Genomic DNA, 27,709 nt, shown 5'->3' with positions numbered 1-27,709 from the left:
TTTAAAACAAGCTTACATCTATATTCCAAAGCATTCTTGAATTACAACCATTTAAGTTCGGAATGTGCATTTTCATGTCTATTAAAAAAAAAGAAAGTGGGGTGTCGCTTAAGGGGTTAAATGGAAAACTAGTTTGCAGTGTAAAAGTGTGCATTTTGTTATCTAACATCATTTTGCTTCTCAAGTAAATGTATCTTGATTTTAGATTTTTTTTATATTTTTACTGGAAAACAAGACTTGTTATTTTTCCAGTGTAGAGAAACATCTAATAGATAACTCATGTTGGTAGACTCACTAACTCTACCTTGGGCAAACACATCCAATGAAAATGGAGACTTTCCTATATAAATGCTCTTTAGTTTCCTCGGGCAGCAGTCAGGACCCTGAACCAATCTTTAAAAGATGTTCAGAGCTTGGTGTAAGACACTTAACTAGATTACTTTGCAAATAACATATATATTTGCAGGTATATCTGTGAAATAACTGATACTTACTACTTTTGGATGGTCAGGAGGATGAAGGTCTCTTGTACACTGCAAAAAAAAGCAATTTTCTTCCTTAGTATTTTTGTCCTATTTTCCAGTACAAATATCTAAACATTATTAAAGGGATAGTTCACCCTCAAATGACAATGAAGTCGTCTGGTGTTGTTCTAATGCAGTGTGTCGTTCTTTCTTTTTCGGTCCACAAAAGGGTCATTTAAAAAAAAAAAAAAAAAAAAGTCCCACGATAGGGTTTGGTGAAAAACTACCAGAAATGTAATGTAAGGAAAACCCTGACCTTGGCCGACATGCGTGTTCTTGAGACTCTATTAGTGCCGCAGTTCACTCCGACTCACCCAGAAAATCAAGATTAATAGATACGCAACGTGGAATACGACACCTAGAAATCCCCAGAAAGTATCCATGTACTTGCCATTAAATATCTCCTGACCATCACTCACTCCGTTTGTCTGATGACAGTCAGAATGACAGATGTGAACACAATATGGTGTACATGGATTGTATTTTATGTTGCGTTTTTGTTAATCTTGATTTCTCACACACTTGTGTGCTTTTTCTGGGCGAGTCGGAGTGAACTGTGACTTCAGGAAACGAGACTTGATATCTTAAGTCATTTTGCTTCTCAAGTAAATATATCTTGATTTAAGAATTTTACTGGAAATCATGGGGGGGGAAAAACCAAGTATTCGAAAATCTTTTTTTTTTTTCAGTGTAAATAACCAATTTCAGATTAAGCCAGTGATAAATGGCATGCAGAATCAAACCGTGGCTATCGTGTGAGATGGTTTCTTCTTCTCTGAGTGGTTGCTCTGGTTTCAGGGATGATTAAGCAGATGAGGACAGCTCATTTAGTGATATATGTGATGTGTCTTACTATTGTTGAGATGACCAGAAATAATGATTTCTCTCCGTTAGCTTGTAGATAACACCTAGATTAATGAAGCGCTCTCTTTTGTCTACAGAGAATGGTCACCAGTTTCCCATTGACGGCTTATCTGCAGGGAAATAGATGTTAAAGAGGCCATATTATGCCCCTTTTCAGTCTTTGTTCTCTACTGGAATAGTATGCTTAAATGTTCAAAACACATTATTTTCTCATATTCTCCATTGTTGCGGCTCCTCTCTTCCCAGTCTGTCAGTAACGCTCTGTTTACTTCCTGTCTCTATGAAGCCCCGCCTTCTGAAAAGCACACTGTGCTCTGATTGGTCAGTTGGAACGGTGTGTTGTGATTGGTCAAGCGTTTTGAGTGTGTTTGGGAAATGTCCCGCCCCTTTCCATAACCGCCAGTTTAAACACACTACTAACTAACTCAACCAGGCTCCGCCCCTTTATTCTGCGTATCAATTATTTAAATGAGGAATATTGTGACGTGTTCGTTCCCAGAAGAAACTCAAGACTACAATGGAGGCGTTTCAGGGAGTTCACAAACACTGTCACTGATATAGAGAATAACTTTGTAACTTTTTCATGCTCAAACCGCAACATTACACACTAAAGAAAGTTGAACACGTTAAAAAGCACAATATGTCCCCTTTAAAGCTGCAACAGACTTTAGTTCAGAATTGATTGTTGCAGAGTTTACACTACAGTATATTCTGGTTTTAGTCTTTCTCCATTCAAGTGGATGATTTGATGAGCTGTCTGAGGGGGTTACCAAGAAGGCCACCTGCCCTAAAAGGGACTTTTTAGCTATAGAAGTGTGAGCCTAATGTTGAGTTTCTCTTCCCCTGTCCCCCTTCCTCGATCTTTAGATTAATGAAGGCTCGGGATCCAGACAGGGAAAGGAAATGTGAAAGTGAAAGGTTTAGCCTGGAGCCGGTTCAAATCTGATGGGGAATAAGAGATCGACAAAGAGAAGGGAAACCAGACTAGCCTAGCAAGCAAGCTCTTTATTTCTTAAAGAAACTCGTGCACTCCCACTTTTCAGAAAGCAGATTTGTCGAAACACACCTTTTCTCTCTGACTCTGTTTCTAATGCACTCGAGAAAACTTTTCCTTTGGATTTCTGGGGATTTTTTTTCCTGCCGCTGGTTTTGTTCCAGTGTTGGGATGTATCTTTATACTGTAAAATTGAGAGTTTATTAGTGTACGTTTTACAAGAAAATACTATTTCAGTTTTTCTACTTTAAAATGTCAATTTAATTCAAAGTTACTTGCTGTTTCTTTGTAATTACTTTCTGTAAAGCAATTTCTGAGTGAAAATTGTTTCTACACACATATTTTTCTGTGAAAATTTCTAATGTTTAATTTTTAAACTTAAAGTGAAAAAATGTGATGTCCGCAACACTGCTTTAAACTCCCAGGTTTAATATAAAGGCAACGTTTCGACCCTGCTGGGTCTTCTTCAGGCAAAATGAAGAAAGTAAAAAAAAGAAAGTATCTTAGCCTTTAGTCCATAGGGACATCCCAATTCTCACACTTATTATTATCCTTTGTTTATTATGCACTATTCTATGAAGTTTTGTAGTGTAAAAAGTAGTTTTCACACTGAAAATTCCAATAAGAAAAAGTGCACATTAAATATCTAGATGATGCTCTTAATTTACCACAAAAAAAAATAAAAAATAAGTGTGGGATGTTACATACATATATGGTTGACGTTTACATAGTGCATAGTTTAGTTAATTTATAGTGCGTCATTTAGGACAGAAGTCATGTCTGTTAGATCAGACCATGCCTGTCTGTTTAGTCACACTGGAAATGGAAGGTCAAATGGAGTGCAATGCATTGTGGGATACAATGTTGGGTTGCTCTGGTTGTATACTGCAGTAAATTCAGTTGAATGCACATATTTTTCTTTAAATCAATCAATCATTTATTTGTAAAATAAATAAAGAACAACGATAGTTGAAAATTGGGATAAAAACATTAATCAAATAAGTTCATCAAGTTCAAGGCATTCAACAGCACTGCAGATCATAACACACATACATGCATTTAAATCAGCTTCATTTAGACTTTATTATAAGCCTTCTCAAAGAGATTTGTTTTTAGTTTTTCTTTGGAAAGCAATTCAGTCATTATTGTTCTAACAAATGGCCTTTGAAACAAAGATCAGATATTTGTAATTGTTTTGTTTTATAGATATCGACGAGTGCAGCATTAACCGGGGCGGCTGTAAATTCGGATGCGTGAACACTCTGGGCAGTTACGAGTGTACCTGTCCTCCGGGTTACAAACTGCTCTGGAACAGGAAGGACTGTGTCGGTATGTGGACAAGACTGCCACCTAGAGGCCATTCAGATGTGTCTGCAACATAACTCAACTCTTATGGTTCAGATGCAAATGCCAAAGAGTGCTTTCAGTTGCATATGTCATAAATATATCGGTAATACTTTATTTTACAGTGTCCTTGTTACATATGTTACATGTACTTACCATAGTAATAACAGTTAATCATGCATAATTACATGCAATTTACCGTGAACCAAACCCCAATCCTATAGTAAGTACATGTAGTTACTTAATATTATTCAGTACTTAAATATATTATTACACTGTAACAATGACACCTTAAAATAAAGTGTAACCAATATATCAATTCCTTGTCTTTGCAAAAATTATAGGACCATATAATGCATACTAATACTGGACAAATGCAATGTTATTAAGTCAAACCTATAGTTTCTGCACATCATACAGAGCTCGTGAAATGTGCGTCCAGTCTGGTGTCCCCCAAAGCCACCCTCACTTGCAGTAAGACGGGGAAAAAAGAGAGCTGCTCTCTCACATGTGCATCCAAAGCACATTATCTATCAGGTACATACCAAAAAAATACTTTGTAACTTCAGTATAACCACATAACACACTTGACTATTCAACTCTAATGCCAATTTTGGTTTTGCGTTTCGCAGAATCGGACAGCAGTTATTCTGTGAGCTGTGGAATACCCATCCTGCGAGGAAAATCCCAGAGCAGATTAAACGCAAGCAACATCCACACCTGCATAGGTAAGATCATACACACGTCCTCTGAACACCTTCCTTGTCTCAAGAGCAAATTAATATTGGTTATTAATGGTCCGCAAATAGGGTACGCTTTGGTGTCTCATTGTATTTCCTTTTTAACAGTATAGGAACCCATACAGGTGAACCCATTTTTTGTTGTAAATACCGTATATACCCGAATATAAGACAAGGTTTTTGTCCTAAAAATAGGCTGAAAAATGGAGGGTCGTCTTATATTCGCGATATGGACAAAATCACGGGGGAAAGGGAGAAAGAACAACAGAATGAATATGAAATAGTGACTGAAACGCGACCCATTAAGACAAAACCAGCTTTCCCTTCCAAGATGTTAATCTGCACAAAAATCCTGATAATCGAGCCGTCGTCTGATGAAGTCAAATACACATAAGATAAAAACAATATCTGTGCTGTGATTTCGGCTGTACTTGCATGTAAAATTAGAGAAGCAACATAATATCTGTGTTTAACTGAATTAAAACGCTGCTCCTCTCTGCCGAGCGAGACGCAGAGAGAGAGTGAGAGAGAGAGAGAGAGAGAGAGAGAGAGAGAGAGAGAGAGAGAGAGAGCGAGCGAGCGAGAGAGAGAGAGAGAGAGAGAGGTGCGCGTGCGTGCTGGAAGAGAGAGAATGAATTATCAGTACAATTTTCAAATAAAATTATTTTCTGTTGAAAACCAGATTTTTTCCACAAAAATCTCTTTTTATCCCAAAAATAAGTCTGGAAAATGGGGGGGTCGTCTTATATTCAGGGTCGTCTTATATTCAGGGTCGTCTTATATACGGTACTGTTATAGAAATTGGTAAATATATTAGCTATGTGTTTATCAATAACTATAAATCAACTTTGGCCATAAACTTGCTGAGTAATGGACAGTAAGTACAGGAAATATATTGTTTTTCATCCATGAGTCAATTTTGATATTTTGGGCTGTTTGGCTTCCCATCTATATTCTGAAGGTTTTTACTGAAGGGTTTGTTCGTATATCATTCGCCTGATTTTATACAACATTTTAATCCTAAAAACATGGTGAAAATGTATTTTTTTTCAGGCTGTTCTCTGTATTTTCTGATTTATGGAGTGATACAAATAGATATCCAAAATCCCCTCAGTAAAAACCTTTAACTCTAATATGTCAACAAAATGAAACAAGAATTTTGAACCTGGCTTTATCCAGTGTTCAGATTTTTGTTCTGGAATTTGATGCAAATTAGTGCACATTTTTTTAGACAGTGCCTCATTTAAATGTGAAAACTTGTAATACAGAACAAAATAACTCTTGATGTAATTAATCAACTGGAAAAGTATGGTGATATTATTAGTTATTTGTTTAGCTTATTCATCTGTGGTGTAATGCCTTAATTAAGACTAAACTTGCAATGCTGTTGTTACCTGTTCTGGTGTAAAAAATAAATAAAATTGGTCTGATTAGTGTTGTTATTTTTAATGGTAAGAAAAAAAAATCACAGTCAAAGGGTATTTAGACATCCTAATGGCAATGGGCGCCACATATTAAATGAATAACAAATCAAAGAGATCATATATTAACTCATCTCCTGTTGTTAACAGTCAACATTTTCTAAATGTTAAGCACCTCAATTTTCTAAGACATTCAGGCCCTATTTTCGTATTTTGTTGAAAGTGCCAGCAAACAGAACCTGGAAACCGATGAGACGTTTCTTTTGAACAGCTGCAGCCGATGATTCAGAGAAACATAATGACAGATACATCACAGCTATCCAATTACATGATCACTTGATGCGCTTGGAAAATTAGAAACTTATTTACCATGCCTGATGTTTGTTTTGATGTCAGACTCGTTTCACATTAGGATGCCTGTCACGGCACACTATAATCTCAAATTGCTGTTCCTCATAAGTGTTCGGAGTGAGCATGAAGCTAACATGAATCTGCTTCAAATGTTCGAAGACCACAAACCAGCCCAGCTGCTTTTATTTCTTCAATCAAGCATGTTTAATGTAGCGAGCCAGCAGCTGTGCATGAGTGTAGTTAGCTAGTAGTTGTCAGGAAGGGCTTTATTATATGAATCATGTTGGGTTGTGTGTCAAAGCCTCTTTGTTTGGTTTAGAGACTCAGGCTCCTCCAGTGAAGCAGACGGCATCCTTTCGGATCAAGAACGCCAAATGCTACCTGCACCCGAAGCATAAGGGGAGAGCAGAGGACAACGGCAGACAGATCGGGCCAGGTCAGAGGTCATAGGGCCCAGGAAATGAAGGGTACCATATCATTTTGATGGTCCCTGTCGTGGATTAAGGGAGATGCATTCTTGTTTTGCTACATAAACAATGATAATTGGGACATTAAAGGGTAACTAAACCCCTGGTCAGAGCCTGACTCCACACACTGGCAATGTAGAGGTTTGAAATCTTGATATGTGCAATGGCTTACACTAATAACTATCTAACATTATTCCAAGCAGCTAGTCCCATTTGCAGTGTTCATTGCCAGCCCAGCAATACAGTTCAATAAATCCACTTCAGAAACGTTGTTGAAATAAAAGATGAAAATCTCCTTGGTTTCTGATTTACAAAAGAGAATGTGAGCTGAATAATACACTTATTCTAAGTGTTAATGAAAATAAAAAAGTAGCTAGAAGTTAGCAGTTATCAGGTAAGAAAACCATTTGCTTCCACAGCTCTCAAGATCAGAATCGCGTTCTGAGAATCAACATAATGTAGCCGGAGTATGCATACTCTTAAAGAGGCAGTATACTATTTTACCAAATCCTATAAGCACATGAATTCTAGAATGCTTTTAACCTTTTAAGTATTATTTAACATTTTGTAACCATTACATGAACTACTAAAACAAATTATTTACCTGTTTAACATTCATTCTTATTCACTTTGCTATGAATTGTACTTTGGCCTCTACAGGCAATATTTGAAAAATGCTGGAAAAGTGGAGGGGGGGGGGGGGGGGTGCACCTGAGACACGTCTCTCTGTAGGCAAGGGCGTGGTTAGCTGGTACCCTCTTACGTCACATGGCCCCACAACATCCAATAGGAAAATTCAACTGCAGTAGCCACCGTTCAACCTGAAGAGGGCAGCACTCACACGTTTTTACACCACATATTGTAGAATTAAAACACTTTATACCTAGCCTAGAAATCTAGACGCACCCTAGCGGCAGCAAATTGTATTTTGCAGCCAGGGCAGTCTAGCAACTCTCCATAGACCTTCTAGCTGCAAAAACCTAAATTGGGTCAGGCCAATCACGTCGTGTATAGAGTAGGCGGGGGCGGGCTTAACATATGACGACAGAGTTGCGACGGCTGCCACTTTAAAACAAAGAATGGCGGCTGCGGATGGAGAACAGCGGTCTTTCGAATCGGCTTTGGCCGCGACTCTGGAGGACTTGGAGTTAAGTTTGTCTTTAAGAAAAGAGCAAAGAACGGCACTGAAGTCATTCTTAAAAAAGGAAGAAGTGTTCGGAGTTTTGCTGGACAGGATGTTTGCCGCTCGGACTACGTCGCCTTCTTCGTTGCTCTGGTTGGTTGTAGCGCTATCCTATTGCTTGCAGAGGGATTTTGAGAGAAAACCGTTTATCCCGCCCCTCGGATTGAGCCGCGTCTATGGAGAGTTGCCAGACTAAACATCTTGATGTAAGTCTGGCTTGCCAGGCTACTTTATACCCAAATGTAAAAAAAAAAAAAAAAATACTTAAATCAATGAACTGCATTAATAAACCCCCAGTCTTACAGGTCATTAACTAAAAAAAGTTGTTTTAGGGTTTAGTTACCCTTTAAAGAAATAGTTGCCCAAAAATTACATTTCTGAAAACTCACCCTCATGTCGTTTCTAAACCAGTAAGACTTTGGTTAATCTTCGAAATACAAATTAAGATTTAAAAAGTCCAGGTAACCAAAACGTAAACGGTTATAAGCAAAAAAGGTATCTTAAAATTAATTAGTATGAATTAACTGGTATAATCCAGGTCTTGTAAAAAGATACTGTCATTTTATATTATGAACCATTTTAATTTAGGCTTTTATTTGCATCTAAACAATAATTGACACACACACACATACATACACAAACCTCATTGTTTTCATGCATCACAAAAGATAAATTTACTTTAGAAGCAAAAATTGCATTAGATTCATTTTCTGATGCATTCAAATTAAGTTAACGAGAATTAAATGTCTGCCAACGGGATAAGAAAAATAAACTTGTTTTCCCTTTAAATCACTGTAAAATGTCATTTTAATTTAACAATAAGTTGAGTTCACTTAGAAAACTTGTGGAAACTGATTGCCTTAAGTTTAGAAAGTAAATCATTTTTGAGTTGATAAAACTTACTAGCACTTAGTAGATGTGACCTAGGGATTAATCAGAAAACTTGAGTACTGGTAATATTATGATCACAGTCTTATAGGTTTGAAATAACATGAAGGTTATGACACTTTTTATTCTTGGGTGAACTATTTCTTTAAATCTATTTAAAAAAAATATATAATTAAAAACGGTTTATGACTTGTTGACATAATCTATGTCACTCCAAAATGTGAAACACTGACATTTAAATGCCCTTTTTGTGAATAATAACTTGATTTGTAGGTGGTCAACCATGCAACAACTGCCTGGTCACATTTGTTAACCTGAAGTGTGACTCGTCTAAGAAGTCCAAAGGTCGCAGAGCGCGTAACCCGTCAAGCAAAGAGGTCACACGCATCACTCTGGAGCTGGAGGCCGAGGTCAAGCCAGGGGACACCACCGGTGAGTCTCACATCCACGCCTTGTTTTCCTGTACAACTATCTAAAGATTCTTAAAGGTACACTGTGTAGTTTAAGTATTTTATAAGCTAAAATCAATGTCTATATTCATAAATATGTCCTCATTGGTGTAAAATGACCTCAGCCAATGATCTGACTTATCCTCATAAGCGAAGAATTTCTTATCTTTATTTACATGGGACGGGTAAGTCCACGGAGGCTTCCATGTCGTTCCGCCATTTTGAAAAACTCGATGAAGTGCTATTGGAAGACATGTTGTCAGAGCTTCTTGCTACATAATGGCTACCGTAGTTGCAACACGCATTTGAAAAAGCGAGGCGCTAAAGAGTACAATTTCACCACTGGATGGGAGAACTTCCTACACAGTGTACCTTTAAAGGCACACTATGTAGTTTTTCGCCACTAGAGGTCGCCTATTCAAAACAAAGGTGTAGCTTGTGAGATTGAGCGCGGTATCACAGGAGTTGTCTTCACCTCATAACCAGTGGAAAATAATCTGACGGGACTCGGGCAGAAATAATAATCATAGCTGAGATTATTAACGTTACTGTAGTATGAAGCAGAGCTGGAGCGATTGCTAATGAGAGACGAGCGCGAGATACGGCTCGAGAGCAGCAGAACTTTTATTATGCCACAGACGCCGTTTCGGCTTCTTCAGGTCAAGCGTATGTGGGGTAACAGCGCTGTTTTATCATTTACAGTTGTCTGTTGAAAATTATGTTTTAACATTACTCTGAGACACTTGTTGCACACTGCAGTGAACTAGATCGACGTTAGAATATTATATTAATAAATGCTGGATGGCTTGTGTTGCTAAATTGATTTTAAAACATATTGTATGATGGAGAAAATGCTGCATTACTGTTACTAAAAATAAAGCTGCATCTGATTATGTTATGTTAGCCACTTGACAAAATAGCGTTGTCTCTGAGGCTTGGTAAAAACATGGTACTCGGAAAATCAAGAAAACAAGCGATTCAAACAATAAGACTAACAGTGTTGAGCTGTATAACAATGATTCGTTTTCTGTCTATAAATGTATCCAAACAGTTGTTCCCTTGTCTAATAAAACATAATATATGAAAGCGTCTTTGGTGTTTCCATGGTTTCTGCAAAATAAAAAACAAACACGGAAATCGAGGGATAACGCGGGTATGATGTCAGATAGGCGACGCAATGACACGTCCGTGTCCTGGTTAAAATTGCTTAATTCTCTGGATTTAAACATTTTTGGAAACATCTGGGATAATAATGTAAGTACACAAGTCAACAAAATATATAACACTGTTCTAGTGGTTTTTGGAGATTTGAATCCAAAAATCTTATATATTATGCCTTTAAATCAAGATACATTTACTTGAGAAGCAAAATTACTTAAAATATTAAGACTTGTTTTCGGAAGAAAAAAATCTCAACATTAAGTGACTTTACACTTAAAACATAAAGTCACTTAATTTTGAGAAATTTTTCAGAAAACAAGACTCACTATCTTCAGTAATTTTTCACCTCAAGTAAATGTATCTTTTATGAAGAATTTTTTGGATTTTTGTGACCCTGGATCACAAAACCAGTCACATGATGCACGGGTATATCTGTGGCAATAGCCAACAATACACTGTATGCGTCAAAATTATCCATTTTTCTTTTATGCCAAAAATCATTAGGATATTAAGTAAAGATCATGTTCTATGAGGATATTTTGTAAATTTCCTACCGTAAATATATAAAACATGTATTTTTGTGAGTGAATGCAGCACAATCGTGAACATAAATGCACAACTTTAAAGGAGATTTTCTCAATGTTTAGATATTTTTGCATCCTCAGATTCCAGATTTTCAATAGTTGTATCTCGACCAAATATTGTCCTATCCTAACAAACCATACATCAATGGAAAGCTTATTTATTCAGCTTAATCAGATGATGTATAAATCTCAATTTAAATGTACCCATGTGACTGGTTTTGTGGTCCAGGTTCACATTTGTACTGGAAAACAAGACAAAAATACTGAGGAAGAACATAATTTTTTGCAGTGTGCAGACAAACTGCACAGGATGACCGTGTGTGTGCACTGCATTTTTAGTCGTTCGTCTTGTTCTCCTGTAGGGAGCTGTAACATGGGGTGTCAAAGGCAGCGCATGGAGCAGCAGATGAAGTCGTACATTAAAGCCCTGAAAAAATCCATTAACCAGGAGCGTTTCCTCATCCGTGTGGCCGGGCTGGAGTACGAGGTCGCGCAGAAGCTCCCGCAGGCGGCACTGAGACAGGAGAACTGCGGACCGGGCCGAGAGAAAGACAGCGGCCGCTGTGGTAAGAACGGAAGAGTGAGTGGGGCCTGTTATTCATGAACCCCTTGAATAATGCAAGGGCTTCCTATTGCCAAAACAGTCGAGCATGGCGCCTGCCACGCCAAAGTCATGGGGTTTGATTCCTGGGGAATTCAATGTACAGGTGAAACTCGAGCCTATTTCAAGCCTTTATTTGATATAATTTTGATGATTATGGCTTACAGCTTATGAAAACCCCAAATTCAAAATTAGAATATTGTGAGGTTTTCATAAGCTGTAAGCCATAATCATCAAAATTATAACAAATAAAGGCTTTAAATATCTCACTTTGCATGTAATGAGTCTATATGATATATTAGTTTCACCTTTTAAGTTGAATTACTGAAATAAATGAACTTTTGCACTATATTCAAACGTTTCGAGTTTCATCTGTATAGCTTGAATGCAGGGTTGCATTGGATAAAAGCGCTGCCGCCTGCCAAATGTATAAATGTTAATGTATGTGCTGTATCATAAAACATCCCAGCAAGCAATTTTGCATTTTAAAGACGTCTAATAGCCTTCTAAACAGCTCAGACATTAAAAAAACAAGGCCATTAGATGCCTTTTAAATGCTAAATTGCTTGCTGGGATACTATCAACAGATGAGAATGAGCAAGAGCATCTACTAGAGATAGAAACCCGAGATGGTGTGTGAATTGCATGGATATTAGGGGTGTAATGAGACCCTCATGTCACGATTCGATACATAACTCACGATAGGATATTATTGCGATACTCAGACACATATGATAAAAGGTTCACAAAAACTGTTGATTAAAATGCTAAATTTGGTATTACATTGTGGGAGTAAATGAATAGGCTTGGACTTAGTGCTGGTGGTAACCCAATGCACAGGACAATAGTGACACCAGAATAACTGACTAAAGCAAAGTTTAGCTTATTAGTAAATATTTGCAAGATGAATTTGAGCATTTTACATTGATTTCTTGAAACTGCAGGGTTTTATTAATATTATTGATCAAAGATCCCAGGGGATATATCTGTAACACACACAAAAAAAGACAGGATAAGAAACTTGAGGTCGAGCAAGGCAATAAAGTACATTTTCAAACAAGAGACAGAGACAGTCTACAAAAAATTAACTCATAAAACATTTAAAGCAATAGAAATGAAACATGCAATAAATGAATTTGAGACGACAGGGTCTTCAGAGTTACATTTCAAAGTTAATTTCCACGTCCTCACTGCTGCCCCCTGCTGGCTGCTCTCTCTCAGTCAGGTGTTTGCCTGGGTCGTACTACCATGGTGAGCAGGAGCGCTGCGTCCACTGCCCACCTGGAACCTTTCAGGAGCGTGAAGGTCAGCTGGCCTGTGACCTTTGCCCTGGAGGAGACCGGCATGGTCCACCAGGGGCCCGCAACATCACGTCATGTGCAGGTGACCAGCCTTAATCCATGTGCCTTCTGCTTGCTAATGCATATAAATGAGTTAAACTAAAAGTATTTGTCGATTCATTTGTTTAATTGTTGTCTTTGGGTACATTTGAAAAAATTCTCCTTTCTTTTATTTTCCCGTGGAATGCTGTGCATGCATAAATTGTATCGTATGATGAATCCACTATTGTAAAACCTTGACATAACTTTGTTCTGTTTCTTTCTCTTTTTTATAACAAAAATGAACTTACTTAAGCTGGACTGTATCGCTATTTTCTTCTAGAAACAAACTTTGTTGCACTATTTTCCTGTTATCACTGTAAAGCTGCTTTGAAACAATCTGTATTGTAAAAAGCGCTGTATAAATAAAGGTGACTTGAGGCAAGGACCTCTTTATTAATTATAGATACAGAATATATTTTAATGGTTGTAATTGTACGATACAATTGGTTCAAAAAAGTAAAACTTTTTTTTCTTCTTTTTATAGGTCAATGTCCACCAGGGTATTTCTCCAGCGATGGGTTCAAGCCCTGTCAGTCGTGTCCCCTGGGAGCGTACCAGCCCGACCCAGGACGAACTCTCTGTTTCCCCTGTGGAGGCGGGCTCGGTACCAAAAGAGAGGGTGCCAGCTCCTTCAATGACTGTGAGGTCAAAGGTCAGGCATTTTGACACATTCACATCAAGCTAAACAGTGTGCATAAAAAAATACTGTAATATATTCATGATGTTTGGAGCAAAACACGGTGCACAATTTTTAGTTAAGAGGTAGGCAATGTTTTTTTATAAACACTTTTTGTTATACTGGTTGAAACCCTCTTCTACGGAGGCCCAGTAGTAGCCTGGCTCCGCCCTCCTATGTACTTCCGCTCAATTTTCATTTTCCTTCAGTACTACGTCTGGGATTGTGGTATATTCTTGGGTTTTCTCCAGTCAATTTTTTACCGGTCCAATCAGTGAACAGAGGGAGTGGCTGAGAACGAAGACGTTGAGGTTGTGCGCTAGTTTGAGTCGTCATACGTCACGACCAAACGTTAGCGATTGGTTATAGCAGATCCAGAGTGGCTCTGGGCAGATCCAATAGTTTTAAACTTCCACAGAGTACCGCCTACAAGGAAGTTAACGCTTGTCAATGGAGAGATGCCAGACTCTCTGTACAAATGAAATGTACGAGAGTCTGGTAGAACCAGGCTAGCCCAGTAGTGCACAACACAATGACATTTTAAAAAACGCAACACTTTTGTTTTTGCCCCCATTTTTCATGAGCTGATCTCAAAGATCTAAGACTTTTTCTAAGTACACAAAAGGCCTATTTCTCTCAAATATTGCTCACAAATCTGTCTAAATCTGTGTTAGTGAACACTTCTCCTTTGAGGAGATAATCCATCCACCTCACAGGTGTGGCATATCAAGATGCTTATTATACAGCATGATTATTGCACAGGTGTGCCTTAGGCTGGCCACAATAAAAGGCCACTCTAAAATGTGCAGTTTCATCACACAGCACAATGCCACAGATGTCGCAAGTTTTGAGGAAGCGTGCAATTGGCATGCTGACTGCAGGAATGTCCACCAGAGCTGTTGCCCGTGAATTAAATGTTCATTCAAATTAGATCAAATTGGTAGTTGTCTACCTTAGCTATTTTATGTTATACATTTATTTGTTTTGTTTTGTTTTTTTGTTTTGTATATAGTTTTTGTTTCTTCAGTTTTGGATCAAGCTAAATTGAAAATGAGAAATGTTGCCTTGGCAAATGAAATAAATGAAATAAATAAATGAATGAAGTTTAGTTTTTTTAAGTATTTTATTATATTTTTGTTTACTAGTTTTTGTTGTTGTTGTTATTAACTATAATAACCCTGGTTAACACAAAATTAATTATTTGTAATTACCGTATGTTGTATGTTTGTGTGTAGATTTGTAAGAGAAAATAGTTTAGATTTTACGTTTCATACACACCAGCAATGAATGTTTGACTCACAAAACCATGTAAAACATGCAGAAGTGTTTTCCTCAAGTGTAATAGAGTTCAGATATTGATTTGACCATAAAAACTGGACAAATGAAGTCTTACATTTACTAAAATTAGACTCTTGTAGTCCATGTGTGTGTGTGAGGGGAAGCTTCATGCTAAATCAGACATCTGTGTTGTGTTGTGTGTGTGCGTGTGTGTAGTGTTGTGTTCTCCAGGTCATTATTATAACACCTCAGTTCATCGCTGCATCCGCTGTCCTCATGGAACCTACCAGGCTGAGTTCAGGCAGAATTACTGCATCTCCTGCCCTGGAAACACCACCACAGACTTTGACGGCGCCATCAGCGTCTCTCAATGCAAGAGTGAGTCCCTTCATCCTAAACCACAAGTGTGGACTTCTTATAGTCCCTTATCACTATACAAGTGGATTGAAAATCTGGATGTAAAACCAACATCAGATCAACAAATGGCATTTTGAGTGAAATTATGTGTTTTGTCATTGGGATCCTCATTTTATTTTTTTTGCCCCCCTGACTGACAGTGTTGTGGTTTCAATCTTTTTGGGAAATCACTTCTCAGAGATCTTTGATGCCAGAAATATGAGACTTTATTGTCCAACAAAGCTGAGCATCTCCTGCAGGAGATCACTCCAGATCATTGCCCAGCTTCACACATATATACAGTACATACACCCTTTTCCAAAGATGGTATCACATCCTTTAGATTTTTGGGGGGTCTTTTACCATGTGACTTTCTCAGAATAGAATGGCAACATTCAATGCTTTTCTTCAGGTTTCAAGGTTAAAGGGATAGTTCAATTTAAAATGAAAATTCAGTTGTTTCAAACCTGTATGAATTTCATTCTTCTGCTGAACACAAAGGAAGATATTTTGAAGAATGTAGGTAAACCAAACAGTTAACTGGTCCCATTGACTTCCATAGTATTTTTTTTTTCCTACAATGGAAGTCAATGGGACCAGTTAACTGTTTGGTTACTGACATTCTTCAAAATATCTTCCTTTGTGTTCAGCAGAAGACAGAAATTCATACAGGTTTGAAACAACTTGAGGGTGAGTATATGATGACAGAATTTTAATTTTAAAGTGAGCTATCCCTTTAAGCCAAAGTCACACACACAGTAAATAATGGCGTACTCATATATAGCTAAATTACTTATTTTCTAAATAATAAAATCTTCTACAATAGCCGACACTCTTAACTGACAAGATTCGACTGTTAAATTAAACCCCATCTGTGACCCATTATAAATACCAACAAATGTACTTTTACCCCATAAGAATGGGTTTATTTTTACAGCTATTAGCTAATTTGGTTATAGAATTGAGTAAACTCGGTTATAGAATATGGTTTACTGAAGTATATGCATCACTAAAAGGTGAAGTGTCAACTGAATTTATCTGCAGTATGTGGCTGGCCATATATATATTTACTTGTTAAGGGGGCTATAGGTACGAATTTTCATGTGTTAATCGCTTTTTTGTATCGTCAATGTGTGAACGGCTTGTAACAAAATAAAATAAAAAGAGATTTGCTGGCTGCAGTTCACTTAACAGCCACCGGTGTCGCTAATAACAAGGGTTTCTGAATTTTACATACCGTAGTCCTTTTAAATTACTATATCATTATTTTTTTAACTAATAGGATTAATAGATCAAAATTCTTACTATCGGTTAACACATTTGCCAGTTAATTATATGCATCCTTAGTTTGTCAAAGTGCTATAAAGGACACGCATGTAATTGGGCACTTGGACTGATGCTTTGTTGTGTTTATGTGATGTGAAGATTTCCCTACAGGGTCAGTGTCTATCATATGGTTCTGTTGAAATAAATCTTCACCAAGTCACAGAAGAAATGTTTTAAACTCATCATGCTCTTGAAATAAAAATAGAGATGCACGATATACCGGCCACCATATCGTTATCAGCCCGATAAGAAAATGTGGCCGATATATTGAAGCCAATGAATAATGGATTATTTCCTTCAGCTGAGACGCTTCAGATGCGACAGATTCGCCATTATGGTTTTGAATTGCTTGAAATATGATTGGAATCATTTCAAAAAAGGGAAATACAGTAAAGTGCAATATGTGCAGCACAAGTCTGTGATATAGGCGGAAAATAATTATAAGAAGAACATCATAATTGTGTGCTTGGGACATGGTTTTTAATGGTGAGACTTTTAGTTTTGTAATCAGGCTCTCAAAAATTATATAAAAATTGTATTTAGATTTTTCGGCCAATATATCGGTTATCGGTTTTCAAATATAAAGAATTATCGGTATCGGTATCAGCCAAAATGTTCATATCGGTGCATCTCTAATTAAAAGTGACCAGGTCTATTAAAGTCATGTAAATGTTCTTAATGAGACATTTAGCGTAACGTGATCTCTTTGTTTATTTGATGGTGTGTTCAGATCGGGAATGTGGGGGTGAAATAGGCGAGTTCATCGGATACATCGAGTCCCCCAACTATCCTGGAAACTACCCAGCCAATGTAGAGTGTGTCTGGACCATCAACCCTCCACACAAACGCAAGATTTTGATCGTGGTCCCAGAGATCTTCCTCCCATCTGAGGATGAGTGCGGAGACGTCCTAGTCATGAGGAAGAACTGTACGTTTCTGTGCTTTTCCAGGTTTGGCCTTTATAGAGTGCATTAGTGCCTGCCCACTTTTTCTGTGGCGTTGGTTACGGAAGTATTTTTTCCATTCATTTTTCCCATAGAGATTTTAAAAGTGTTTGTAAAAGCATTATAAGCTAAGATCCAAACCAACCAAAAACCAACGAATCAACATTACTTAACTTTTATTTGAAGCAAAAAAGTATTTGAAACCTTGGCAAAAAGACTGAACTCAACAGCTTTATTGAGGGAAAGAACTACAATCCCATGAAGCATTGCGAATGATACAAACATTTACACATTTTGAGAGCGTATCAACGCTGACTTGCTTGTGTCATTCGTGGTGCTTCATGGGAGTGGGTGGAGCTAAAAACTTTTGGCGAGATTTGCTTGCCACAATTTTCTGATTGGTGGAATTTTCTTAGCATCATGGGTAATGTAGTTTTTCACCAGGAATTTCACTGTTAAAATAAATAAGTTAAAAAAAATGCAAGCTGATGGCTTCAACAAGACCATGCAGCGCCTAGAATAAGTGAACACACCCATGCTAAAGACTAAAAAGAGGAATAAAAAATCATCTTTTGGAAATTGATCTTAATACCTTCATAAAAAAAACTCCAAACTTTAAGGACACCAATTTTCTTTGAATAAATGTATCGTAAATAAATAAGTATTCTTCCTTAAAACACAGGGTGCATAAGTCTGGACACCCCTATGTTAAAGTCCCATAGAGGCAGGCAGATTTATATTTTTCAAGGCCAGTTATTTGATGGATCCGGGATACTATGATCCTGATAAAGTTCCCACATCATCACACACCCTTCACCATACCTAGAGATTAAAAATAAAAATCTGCCGCCTCTATGGGACTTTAACACAGGGGTGTCCTGACTTATGCACCCTGTATTTTAAGGAAGAACATTTATTTATTTACGATACTAACCCTAACCCTAACTTTAGCATGGGTGTGTTCACTTATTCTAGGCACTGTATATTATTATTATTATTATTACCTTTATTTAACCAGAAAAGACTCATTGAGATTAAAAATCTCTTTTCCAAGAGCGTCCTGGCCAAGACAGGCAGCAGCACAATTAACAAGATTACAGACATAAAACATATAAGATCAACATATAACAATTTGTGCCAGTAATAAATAGTTATAAGATCATAACAAAAATAAAAAAATCAGTTTCATATACATTATCACAAGAAATAACAACAGCAAGGATCGTCCGAATAATCAGTCATAACATCTACAGCCAGCTTGTGTCGCCTCCATGTTTTTTAAAAGTAATTTAAAATCAATCAATGAAACAGGCACCTGAAGATTCAGGACATTTTGCAGCTGATTCCAAGCGCAGGGGGCCGCATACTTGAACGCCAATTTTCCCAATTCGGTCCGGACTTTAGGGACAGATAATAATAATAAGTCATCAGAACGAAGACAATATCTTCCTGTACTTTTCTTTTCAATGTAAGATTGGAGGTATGGGGGAAGCAGACCTAGAATTGCCTTGTAGATAAGAATGTACCAATGATTAAGTCTACGGGTGGACAATGCACACCAACCAACCCGATCATACAAGGAACAGTGATGAGTAAGCGCTTTAAAGTTTGTGATAAACCTAAGAGCTCCATGATAGACAGTATCCAACAGTTTTAAGCTTGTGCTGGATGCATGCATGTATATAACATCGCCATAGTCCAGCACCGACAAGAAAGTGGCAGCAACAAGCCTCCTTTTGGCCTCAAAGGAAAAACATGACTTGTTTCTAAAGTAAAAACCCAATTTCAGCTTTAGTTTTTTTACCAACTGTTGAATGTGAGGTTTAAAAGAGAGCGAATCATCAATTAGGATACCTAGATACTTGTATTGAGATACAAACTCAATCTCGGAGCCCTGAAAAGTAGTGATAGGTAGAAGGTTCTGTGACTTTGATTTTGCACTGGAGAACAACATAAGTTTTGTTTTGTTGTCATTCAAAACAAGTTTTAAATCAAACAAGGTGCGTTGTACAGTATCAAAAGCAAGTTGTAGCTGACAAAGAGCTTGGTTTGGAGTTGATGCTGAGCAGTATATCACAGTATCATCAGCATAGAAATGAAAATTTGCGTTGGAGACATTTTGATCAAGATTGTTGATATATAATATAAATAAAAGTGGTCCCAGCACTGACCCCTGGGGCACACCCTTGGTTATACTTAGAGGGCTGGAGGTGAGACCATCTACCTGTACGCACTGAGATCTACCTGATAGATAATTATCAAACCAGCAAACTGTTTTTCCTGACAACCCGACACTGAGAAGTCTTTGTTTTAATATTGCGTGATCCACAGTGTCAAAAGCCTTCGATAGGTCAATGAAGAGAGCTGCACAATGTTGTTTCTTATCTAAAGAGTCAATAAAATAATTTACTACCTTTAGGGCTGCTGTAGTTGTGCTATGTTTTTTCCGAAAGCCTGACTGAAAATTAGACAAAGTTTTATTAATAGTTCAACTGTTCAACTTTCAACTGTTCGTTTACCAGAGTTTCCATAACCTTGGCCAGGACGGACAGTTTCGAAATGGGTCTGTAATTATTTAAATCAGTCGGGTCTCCCCCTTTTAACAGAGGAAGGACAAATGCGGATTTCCATATAAGTGGAATTTCATTCGTGTCCAGAGAAAGATTAAAAAGATAAGTCAAAGGCCATGCAATAAAATCAGATGCTAACTGTAGAAAATAAGGCTCCAGGTTATCAGGACCAGCAGATTTTCTAATGTCTAAAAGTGTGAGGGCTTTATGCACTTCTGAAACTAAAAATGGCTTAAAACTAAAAGAATTACTGACTCCAGTATGACCGAAAGAACTACCTTTAGGATGCTGCTGATGTGAAGTGTTAAGGGAATCGAATAAAGAACCAGAGGCAATAAAATGCTCATTAAAACAGCCAAGCATTTCAGCCTTATCGGATAGTTTACGTGTGTCCTTAAAAATACATGGTGGCAGCTCGATGCCAGTTTTGTTTCCGGCCAAGGATTTAATCGTCTTCCAGAATTTTAAGGGGTTATTTAAATTATTTGAAGTTTCTATAAGAAAGTGGTCAGCTTTGGCCTTTCTGATAGCCACAGTGCACAAATTGCGCAGTCTCCTAAAGAGCAGCCAATCAGAATCCAGGCTTGTTTTCCTGGCTTTAGCCCAGGCCTTATCCCGCTCATGAAGAGAGTTGGCTAAATCTGCAGTGAACCATGCATTGTTCCGGCCTTTTACTCTATACTTTCTGAGGGGAGCATGCTTATCAACAATTTCTTTAAAACCATCACTAAAAAATTTCCAAGCGTTTTCGACATCTGCAATAAGACACATTTTGTCCCAATCAAAATAAAACAAGTCGTGTAAAAAACCTTGTTCCGAAAAATGTTTTGTGTCACGCTTAATAATGATACGTGACTTGGTTTTGGGAATTTTTGTGTTTCTGACCGTAGCAACAACACAGTGATCACTAATGTCGTTTGCAAAAACAGAAGCTGCTGAGTATTTATAAGGAACGTTGGTTAGGATAAGATCAATTAAAGATGATTTATCTGGACATTTCAGGTTAGGTCTAGTGGGACTGTCAACGAGCTGAAAGAGATTTAGCGAGTCACAGTAAGCTTTAAATTCATCAGATACGGGGTGTAACCAGTTCCAATTTAGATCTCCAATGACTACAATTTCGCTCTGATTTAGTCCTGATAAAAGCTGCATTAAAGAAGGCAGAGCATCCCTGACAGCTGATGGTGTCCTATAGCAACCAACTACCGTAATGTGAAGATTCCTAGAGACCTCGAGATCAAGAGCTAAAAATTCGAATTGCTTACTCACTGATTTAGAGAGAAGCATATTTACACGAAACTTATTTTTGATATATACCGCGACACCCCCACCCCTTTTGAGACGATCAGTCCTATATACATTGTAACCATCAATACTGATATCCTCATTCAGAACAGATTTGCTTAGCCAAGTTTCTGATAAAACAATTACATCAGCGTTAGTTGAGTGTGCCCAAATACGAATCATATCTATCTTTGCGATCAAACTACCATCGATATCATCGATTAACAACCTCAGAGTAGGTCTGTCTTTAAAAGTTTAGACGTTATCGTTAAAAATTAATTCCCCTATGGAGTTTTTACTTACTGAACTCAACTGTTGCACAGTTGTGCAAGTGTCAAAAACTATTTTACTCTTTAAGTATGTTGTACTGAAAGTTATGAAACGGTGTTATCATGCATGAAGGATCTAATCTTAGTATAAAAGACATTTGAAATATTGACTTACGGGACTAATCTCTCCATGTTAGTGGTGATGGTTTCTTAAGCTTTGATTTAAACACACAAAAAATGTTCTTCTCAGGGTCAGCAACCTCCATCACCACCTATGAGACGTGTCAGACATACGAGAGGCCGATCGCGTTCACGGCCCGATCTCGCCGCCTCTGGATCAACTTCAAATCCAACGATGTAAACAGCGCTCGCGGCTTCCAGATCCCATACGTCACTTATGATGGTACGGTGGATTTCTGGTGGATTTCTGTCCTTTCTTGACATTCATTGTCACTAAAATGCGCATGATTTTATTTTTCTTTAGAAGACTACGAACAGCTGGTTGAAGACATTGTAAGAGATGGAAGACTTTATGCCTCTGAAAACCATCAAGAAATACTCAAGGTTAGTGTCGTGACTCGTGAAGTCTGATCTGGCAGTAACAGTAATGAACGTGTTTACTCTTCATTCAAAACCCTTAAGTTGTGTTAAGAGTTGCTGCAAGTTGTGTTCATTTCGTTCAAAGAAATCTGACAACCTTTTTTCCATGACTGAGACGATGACTGAACGACACCAACGTCATTAAATGATAACTGTGACTATATCAACATGCAATATCACTTTACCAAAAACTCGTCGGTTTTGTCGAGAAAATATTACAGACTAAAGCCTCTATGAGCTTTCATGCTTGCAGTGGTCAGATTTCAAGAGTTTAAATCCTCCAATCAGAGCTTTTCTCCTAAAAGGATACTTTTTCTGTGTTGCTTCACGAGCCGCTTTCGGTTATTGCTGCGCTTAAATCTGAGATCAGACCTTCTCAGTGATCATTTGCAATAAATCTATACATGAATCTCACTATATTAGAAAAAATATCAATGTAATTTGGAATTGCTACTAGAAATTTCACTGTTTTAATTTTTGAGAGAAGTTTCTTGTTTTATGATGTTGTTTTCATAATGTAGAGAATGTATTAATAAATAGCCTATAATAAATCAGAAAACCTAGATGAGGTAAAATAAATGCGTATGAGTTGACATTCTCCTGATTGGTGAAAACGCATCAATTCTGATGAAATGTAAAAATACATTTCTCAATTGACAACAATTATTGTAAGTATAATTTTAAGCAAAATAATCATGATTATCAATTTAACCATTATGCAAATGTGACTAAAACTTTTCATTGACTAAAACTACACTAAATTGCTCAGACATTTAGTCGACTAAAAGTTGACTAAACAAAAACAAGACAAGGTTGACTAAATATGATAAAAACGAAAAAAAAAGTGAATTTCACACCGGAAGACTAAATTCTTGTCCGAAATTTTCGCACGTTAAAACATCAATACGACCATGTTGTGTCAATCACGTCTACACACTGCCTGTGAAACTTCCGTCCGTCATAAAAAAATTCAGATCAGGTTTCATTCGCATCAGTAGCACGCCTTTTGAGAGGTGTTTTGACAATTCAGAGCCACCGTACAAGCGAACGCCAAAATCCAGAACTGTTCAGGATCATATGGTTCACGTAAATTGGCTCCAGTATTTTAGCAAAGCACCAAACTGAGCCACTGACATCCTGAGGTAAACTTTGAATCGCTTGGAATAATCCTGCAACGACCTCTCCTTCCTCTCTACGCAATCTCAGGATTGTTGGATAAACCCAATATTTCCTCTTTCTTTTTCTCTTTTTAAGAGAGAGGACGACAGAATCATCCTCACTGCTTGAGGACTCCATTTTGTATTGCTTTGCTAATTTTTTGCAACGTATGAATTAAGAGGCATCGGACTCAGTGTTCAAGGTTTCTGTGCGCGACAAATTTTTAGGATGACGATTCATATGCATTTTTTCATATTCATCATTCGGTGGCTCTGAATTGTCAAAACACTTCTCTAAATGCTCGCTACGGATGCGAAAAATGAACACGATCCGAAATATTTTACCACGGACAAACGTTTCGGAGGCAGTGTGTACGTGATCAACACGACGTGAGGTCGCATTTATTTTTTAACGTGCGAGAATTTCGGACGAGAATTTCGGACTCGATGTGCAAAGTCCTTCAGTGTGATTTTTGTCAAAACTGTGTTCAAGGAATGTTACAATTGTTTAAACTGCTTATTTCTATACATTTCGATTTTTAAATGCATGTCCATTTCATGCCAGTCTCATTCGATTGTTCTCCTTTCTGTTCCCACCAGGATAAAAAACTGATTAAAACTCTGTTCGACGTGCTGGCTCACCCAAACAATTACTACAAGTACTCGACCCGGGACTCCACGGAGATGCTCCCGCGCTCCTTCATACGCCTCATCCACAGCAAAGTCTCCGCCTTCCTGCGCCCGTACAAATAATCCAAGAGCTCCGTCCACATCCACACACCTCCAGTCACCTGGCCTCGAGTCAACGGGATCCTACACACATTTAAAGGAAATACACACGCACACACATATTCAACAGCACACACACAACCACACTATGCAGATTTCAGATGTTTCACTTCACTTTACCTTTTTCTTTTCTTTTTCTTGTCCGTCAGCTCCGAGTGGAAAACAGCTTCTGTGTAGTCTACATGTAACGCAGTCTTATCGAGACCATGAACGCGTTTCCTTTCTCTACGTCACCGTTCTGTGCTGTGGCGGCGATGCTTTTGTTCGGTCGTATGAACGTTTGCACGCTCAGTCCCGTAGAGGAAGACGATGGTTTGGGTGGTCCCACTCCTCCCGCTAGGAGCGACGTGTGAGTTTAAACACACGCCAGGTTTTCATACACACGATTTGAGTTAAAGAGCGTGTTGTACAGACAAAAGAAAGTTGTCGCATGTCAAAGAAAAGAAAATCTACTTGTTGAACTGGAGCTAGCTGTGATCGTGCTTTAAAAAAAAAAGGCTTTCCCCAAGTTCCAGCCGTCGTAAACTCTACTAGTTCTCCGAATAAATGTACGATCTTTTCTATATCTGTACTTTTAGTGTGCTCTTGGTAAGATCTAATTCATATCAAGCATTTCACAATGTTAAAACATTATATTTGAGCTCCTAGAGCATACGTGTAATCTCGAAAGGTCATGCTGTTAAAACAGTAATGTTTCGTTAAGGTCTGCCAGTTCAGATTGTATTATTGTCAACTGCATATTCGTCTATTTCCTAATATTCAAGTTAATTTAACAAATTGTGCGTTATTGGAAAGGCTCGGGTGATGAGAAGGTCGGTTGGGGTTTTAAGACCGGTGGACTGGTAACACTCAGTTCTGTGAGTCTTTTGCAGGACATGCGATTGCTGCTTCTTCAGAAACGTCACTTTAAGCCTTCGGTTTTGCCTATTGCAATTCAAGAGATGTCCTACAGAGAAGAGCAGTCGAGGGGCCGAACTCTTTCACAGGCTGGAAGAAATGATTTCATAGTGCAGACATGAATCACTGATAAACGGGGTTGACGTGGATGGACTTCTCAGTCACGACACATTTCGGTCACGAGCAAGATGACATTACAGTGTTTGGAGTTTGTTTTGCACATTATAGAAGGACCCAAAGAGAAGCAGCGTTCAGGTGTTGGGTTTCACCGGTTAGATCTGCTTGCAAAGTGCAAATAGTGTCAGGATAAGCCTGTGGATGTCGACATTTATGAGTGTTTCCTGTATTAATTATGAATTAGTATTCCTCATGAATGTGTTCATAGGTAGAGCCCTTCACATAAAGTGTGAATATGCGAAAAAGAACCAAACTTCGAGAAGGTCAAACTATACCCAGTTTTTATATGTAAACTGAAAAGGACTGGTCAAAATGGTAGTTTACTGTCGTCTCTTCTTTTTTTTTTTTGTATATTGTAAATATGAAATAAACGTAGACTAATTGGAGTCTGAGAGATAAGTCCAAACACAAGTTGTTCTCCCGAACTTGTATTTAGAAACTTTCCGCTGTACTAGCCTCCCTTTCAAATGCGGACACTAAGGCCCAATCCCAATTCTACCCCTTTCCCCTTCGTCTACCCCTAACCCTTCGCCTTCCCCTTCCCCTTGACCCTTGAAACAGAGTGGCAAGGCGTAGGGGTGAAAATATTCCCCTAAGAAATGGGACACCACTACTACACCGTTACACGTCGTCGCCTACGTCACAGGAGATGCGCCGATGTTTATCACAAACTTCCAAGATGCACAGGACTTGTTTTCTGTGGCGTTGTATTAACACGTTGGAGGTACAGACCTATGTTTGTCCTATTTTGACCTATTTATTTATTTACTGTGTGAAACTGTGTGAAATACGACATTGTGTGGCGTTCATGTGCGTTCAACTCATAAATACGATCTTTACGAGATGACTTGAACGCACCAATAGCTTGTGTGCTTTGTTCGGGGGAGAAGAGATTTTTTTACAAACGTTTCTTTGAAGGAACTGACCGTAAATATGAACACAAGATTGAATGTAACATAAAGCAAATCATTATTTGTCGTTAAAATACTTATTAAAGTCAACGATTCTTACATTTATGGTCTAATTTTTTGCTTGGGCAGCCATTTTGCGCCTGTGGCCGGTGTATGCAGTGACACTTCTCATACCCCTTCGTTTGAAGTGTGGTCCCGAAAAATCTTCGTTTGAAGGGCTATCTGGCCCTTCCCCCTAGCCCTTCCCCTCCAACCAAAAGAGAATCGAGACAGCCCTACCCCTCCACGTGCACGAGCAAAACAGAGGGGAAGGGGTAAGTGAAGGGGTAAGGGGTAGAATTGGGATTGGCCCTAAAGAGTGTGTTCAGACGTCACGCATCAAGGCCAGAAACGCTCTACGCAAGTATGCAAACTCGTCCAGTTACATAAACACACATTCCTGCGAAGCCTCGGGACTCAAGTACACGATAGTTACATTCAGTTGTTTGTTCTAAACCAGGAAGCTAGCTATACATGTCGACTTTAACTTGCTAAACAAGAGCTTACCGTAAAAGAAGATCGATCTAATGCGACACATACAGTACTTGCACATTTACATACTTGCGAAGATTGTTTTGGGACTATTTCTGTGCTGGGAAAAAAAAAAAAAGACAAAGTTGTGGTGTTGACCCAACCCTTGATCCAACCTCTGTTAAAGTTCATCTGTATTCAAACACACAAGAATGTCCCAGGCCATTTCAAGTGCAGAAAAGTCTAACCCTCAAAACTAGATCCGGAGATCCAGAATTGAAACGAACTGAATGTGTGTGTGGGTTATTTGATGAAGCATTTATTGACATTTTAGGTATTATGTACATTTTGTCATCTATTACAATGGTCACTAATATAATTGTTTAAATGTATAAATATGATAGAATAGAAGAAAAAAACGAAAAAAACAACTGGGGTTAACCCAGGAAGAAGTGAGCTGTCGATATTGCCCCGCTTGCAGAACCAGTTGATGCTACTAAAACATGTGTCAGCGCTGCAGGCTGGATGTCCGGATGGGTCATATGTGAAATAGCCATGATTGCCTAGATGAAAAGTTTGTGGCAAAGTAGTCAATGTTTTGTTGAATGTTCACTAAAAGAAATGCAGAGTAACTAGTCGGTGTCATTGGCGGTCTGTGACCGCTGCTTTATTGTTTGGATCACTTCCCCTTGTCTTTGCTCTACCAAACCCATTTCAAACATCGATGAATGATCAATCCATGTTGCTGTTTACTTTTTTGGTCTGTGTTTTTCTATTGTTTTTTGTCTTTTTCCCCCATTTTTCTTTTTCAAAATGTCTTTTTTTGTTTGTTTTTTTGAGAGAAAAAGAAATGACTTTGCCACAATGATTCATGGAATGGGAAATGGTATTTGCACTTGAAATTTGTTTATGCTCATGTAAAAATGTCTGGATTTTGTATTGTCTTTTTAAATGAAAGAAATTGGTGTTCTT

The 27,709-nt window shown here is 38.0% G+C and overlaps 1 protein-coding gene across 2 annotated transcripts in view; it reads left to right on the top strand.

Annotated features, from left to right (window-relative positions):
• Window positions 1-27,709, top strand: part of scube3 (signal peptide, CUB domain, EGF-like 3) — a 128,194-nt gene extending 100,485 nt beyond the window's left edge. For both annotated transcript variants that reach the window (XM_079588685.1, XM_079588684.1), the window contains 14 exons: window positions 3,589-3,711; window positions 4,147-4,263; window positions 4,359-4,454; window positions 6,558-6,674; window positions 9,050-9,208; window positions 11,333-11,536; window positions 12,793-12,954; window positions 13,438-13,605; window positions 15,124-15,285; window positions 17,360-17,557; window positions 21,947-22,099; window positions 22,181-22,260; window positions 24,054-25,797; window positions 26,585-27,709. In XM_079588685.1, coding sequence (XP_079444811.1) covers window positions 3,589-3,711; window positions 4,147-4,263; window positions 4,359-4,454; window positions 6,558-6,674; window positions 9,050-9,208; window positions 11,333-11,536; window positions 12,793-12,954; window positions 13,438-13,605; window positions 15,124-15,285; window positions 17,360-17,557; window positions 21,947-22,099; window positions 22,181-22,260; window positions 24,054-24,206 — 1,892 coding nt within the window. In that variant the 3' untranslated portion in view covers window positions 24,207-25,797; window positions 26,585-27,709. The remainder of the gene's footprint in view (window positions 1-3,588; window positions 3,712-4,146; window positions 4,264-4,358; window positions 4,455-6,557; window positions 6,675-9,049; window positions 9,209-11,332; window positions 11,537-12,792; window positions 12,955-13,437; window positions 13,606-15,123; window positions 15,286-17,359; window positions 17,558-21,946; window positions 22,100-22,180; window positions 22,261-24,053; window positions 25,798-26,584) is intronic.

This window comes from Phoxinus phoxinus, assembly GCF_949152265.1.
Source record: "Phoxinus phoxinus genome assembly, chromosome: 18".
NCBI lineage: Eukaryota > Metazoa > Chordata > Actinopteri > Cypriniformes > Leuciscidae > Phoxinus > Phoxinus phoxinus.
The sequence above is the reverse complement of the archived record's forward strand: the minus strand, read 5'-3'. Positions and strand labels throughout refer to the sequence as shown.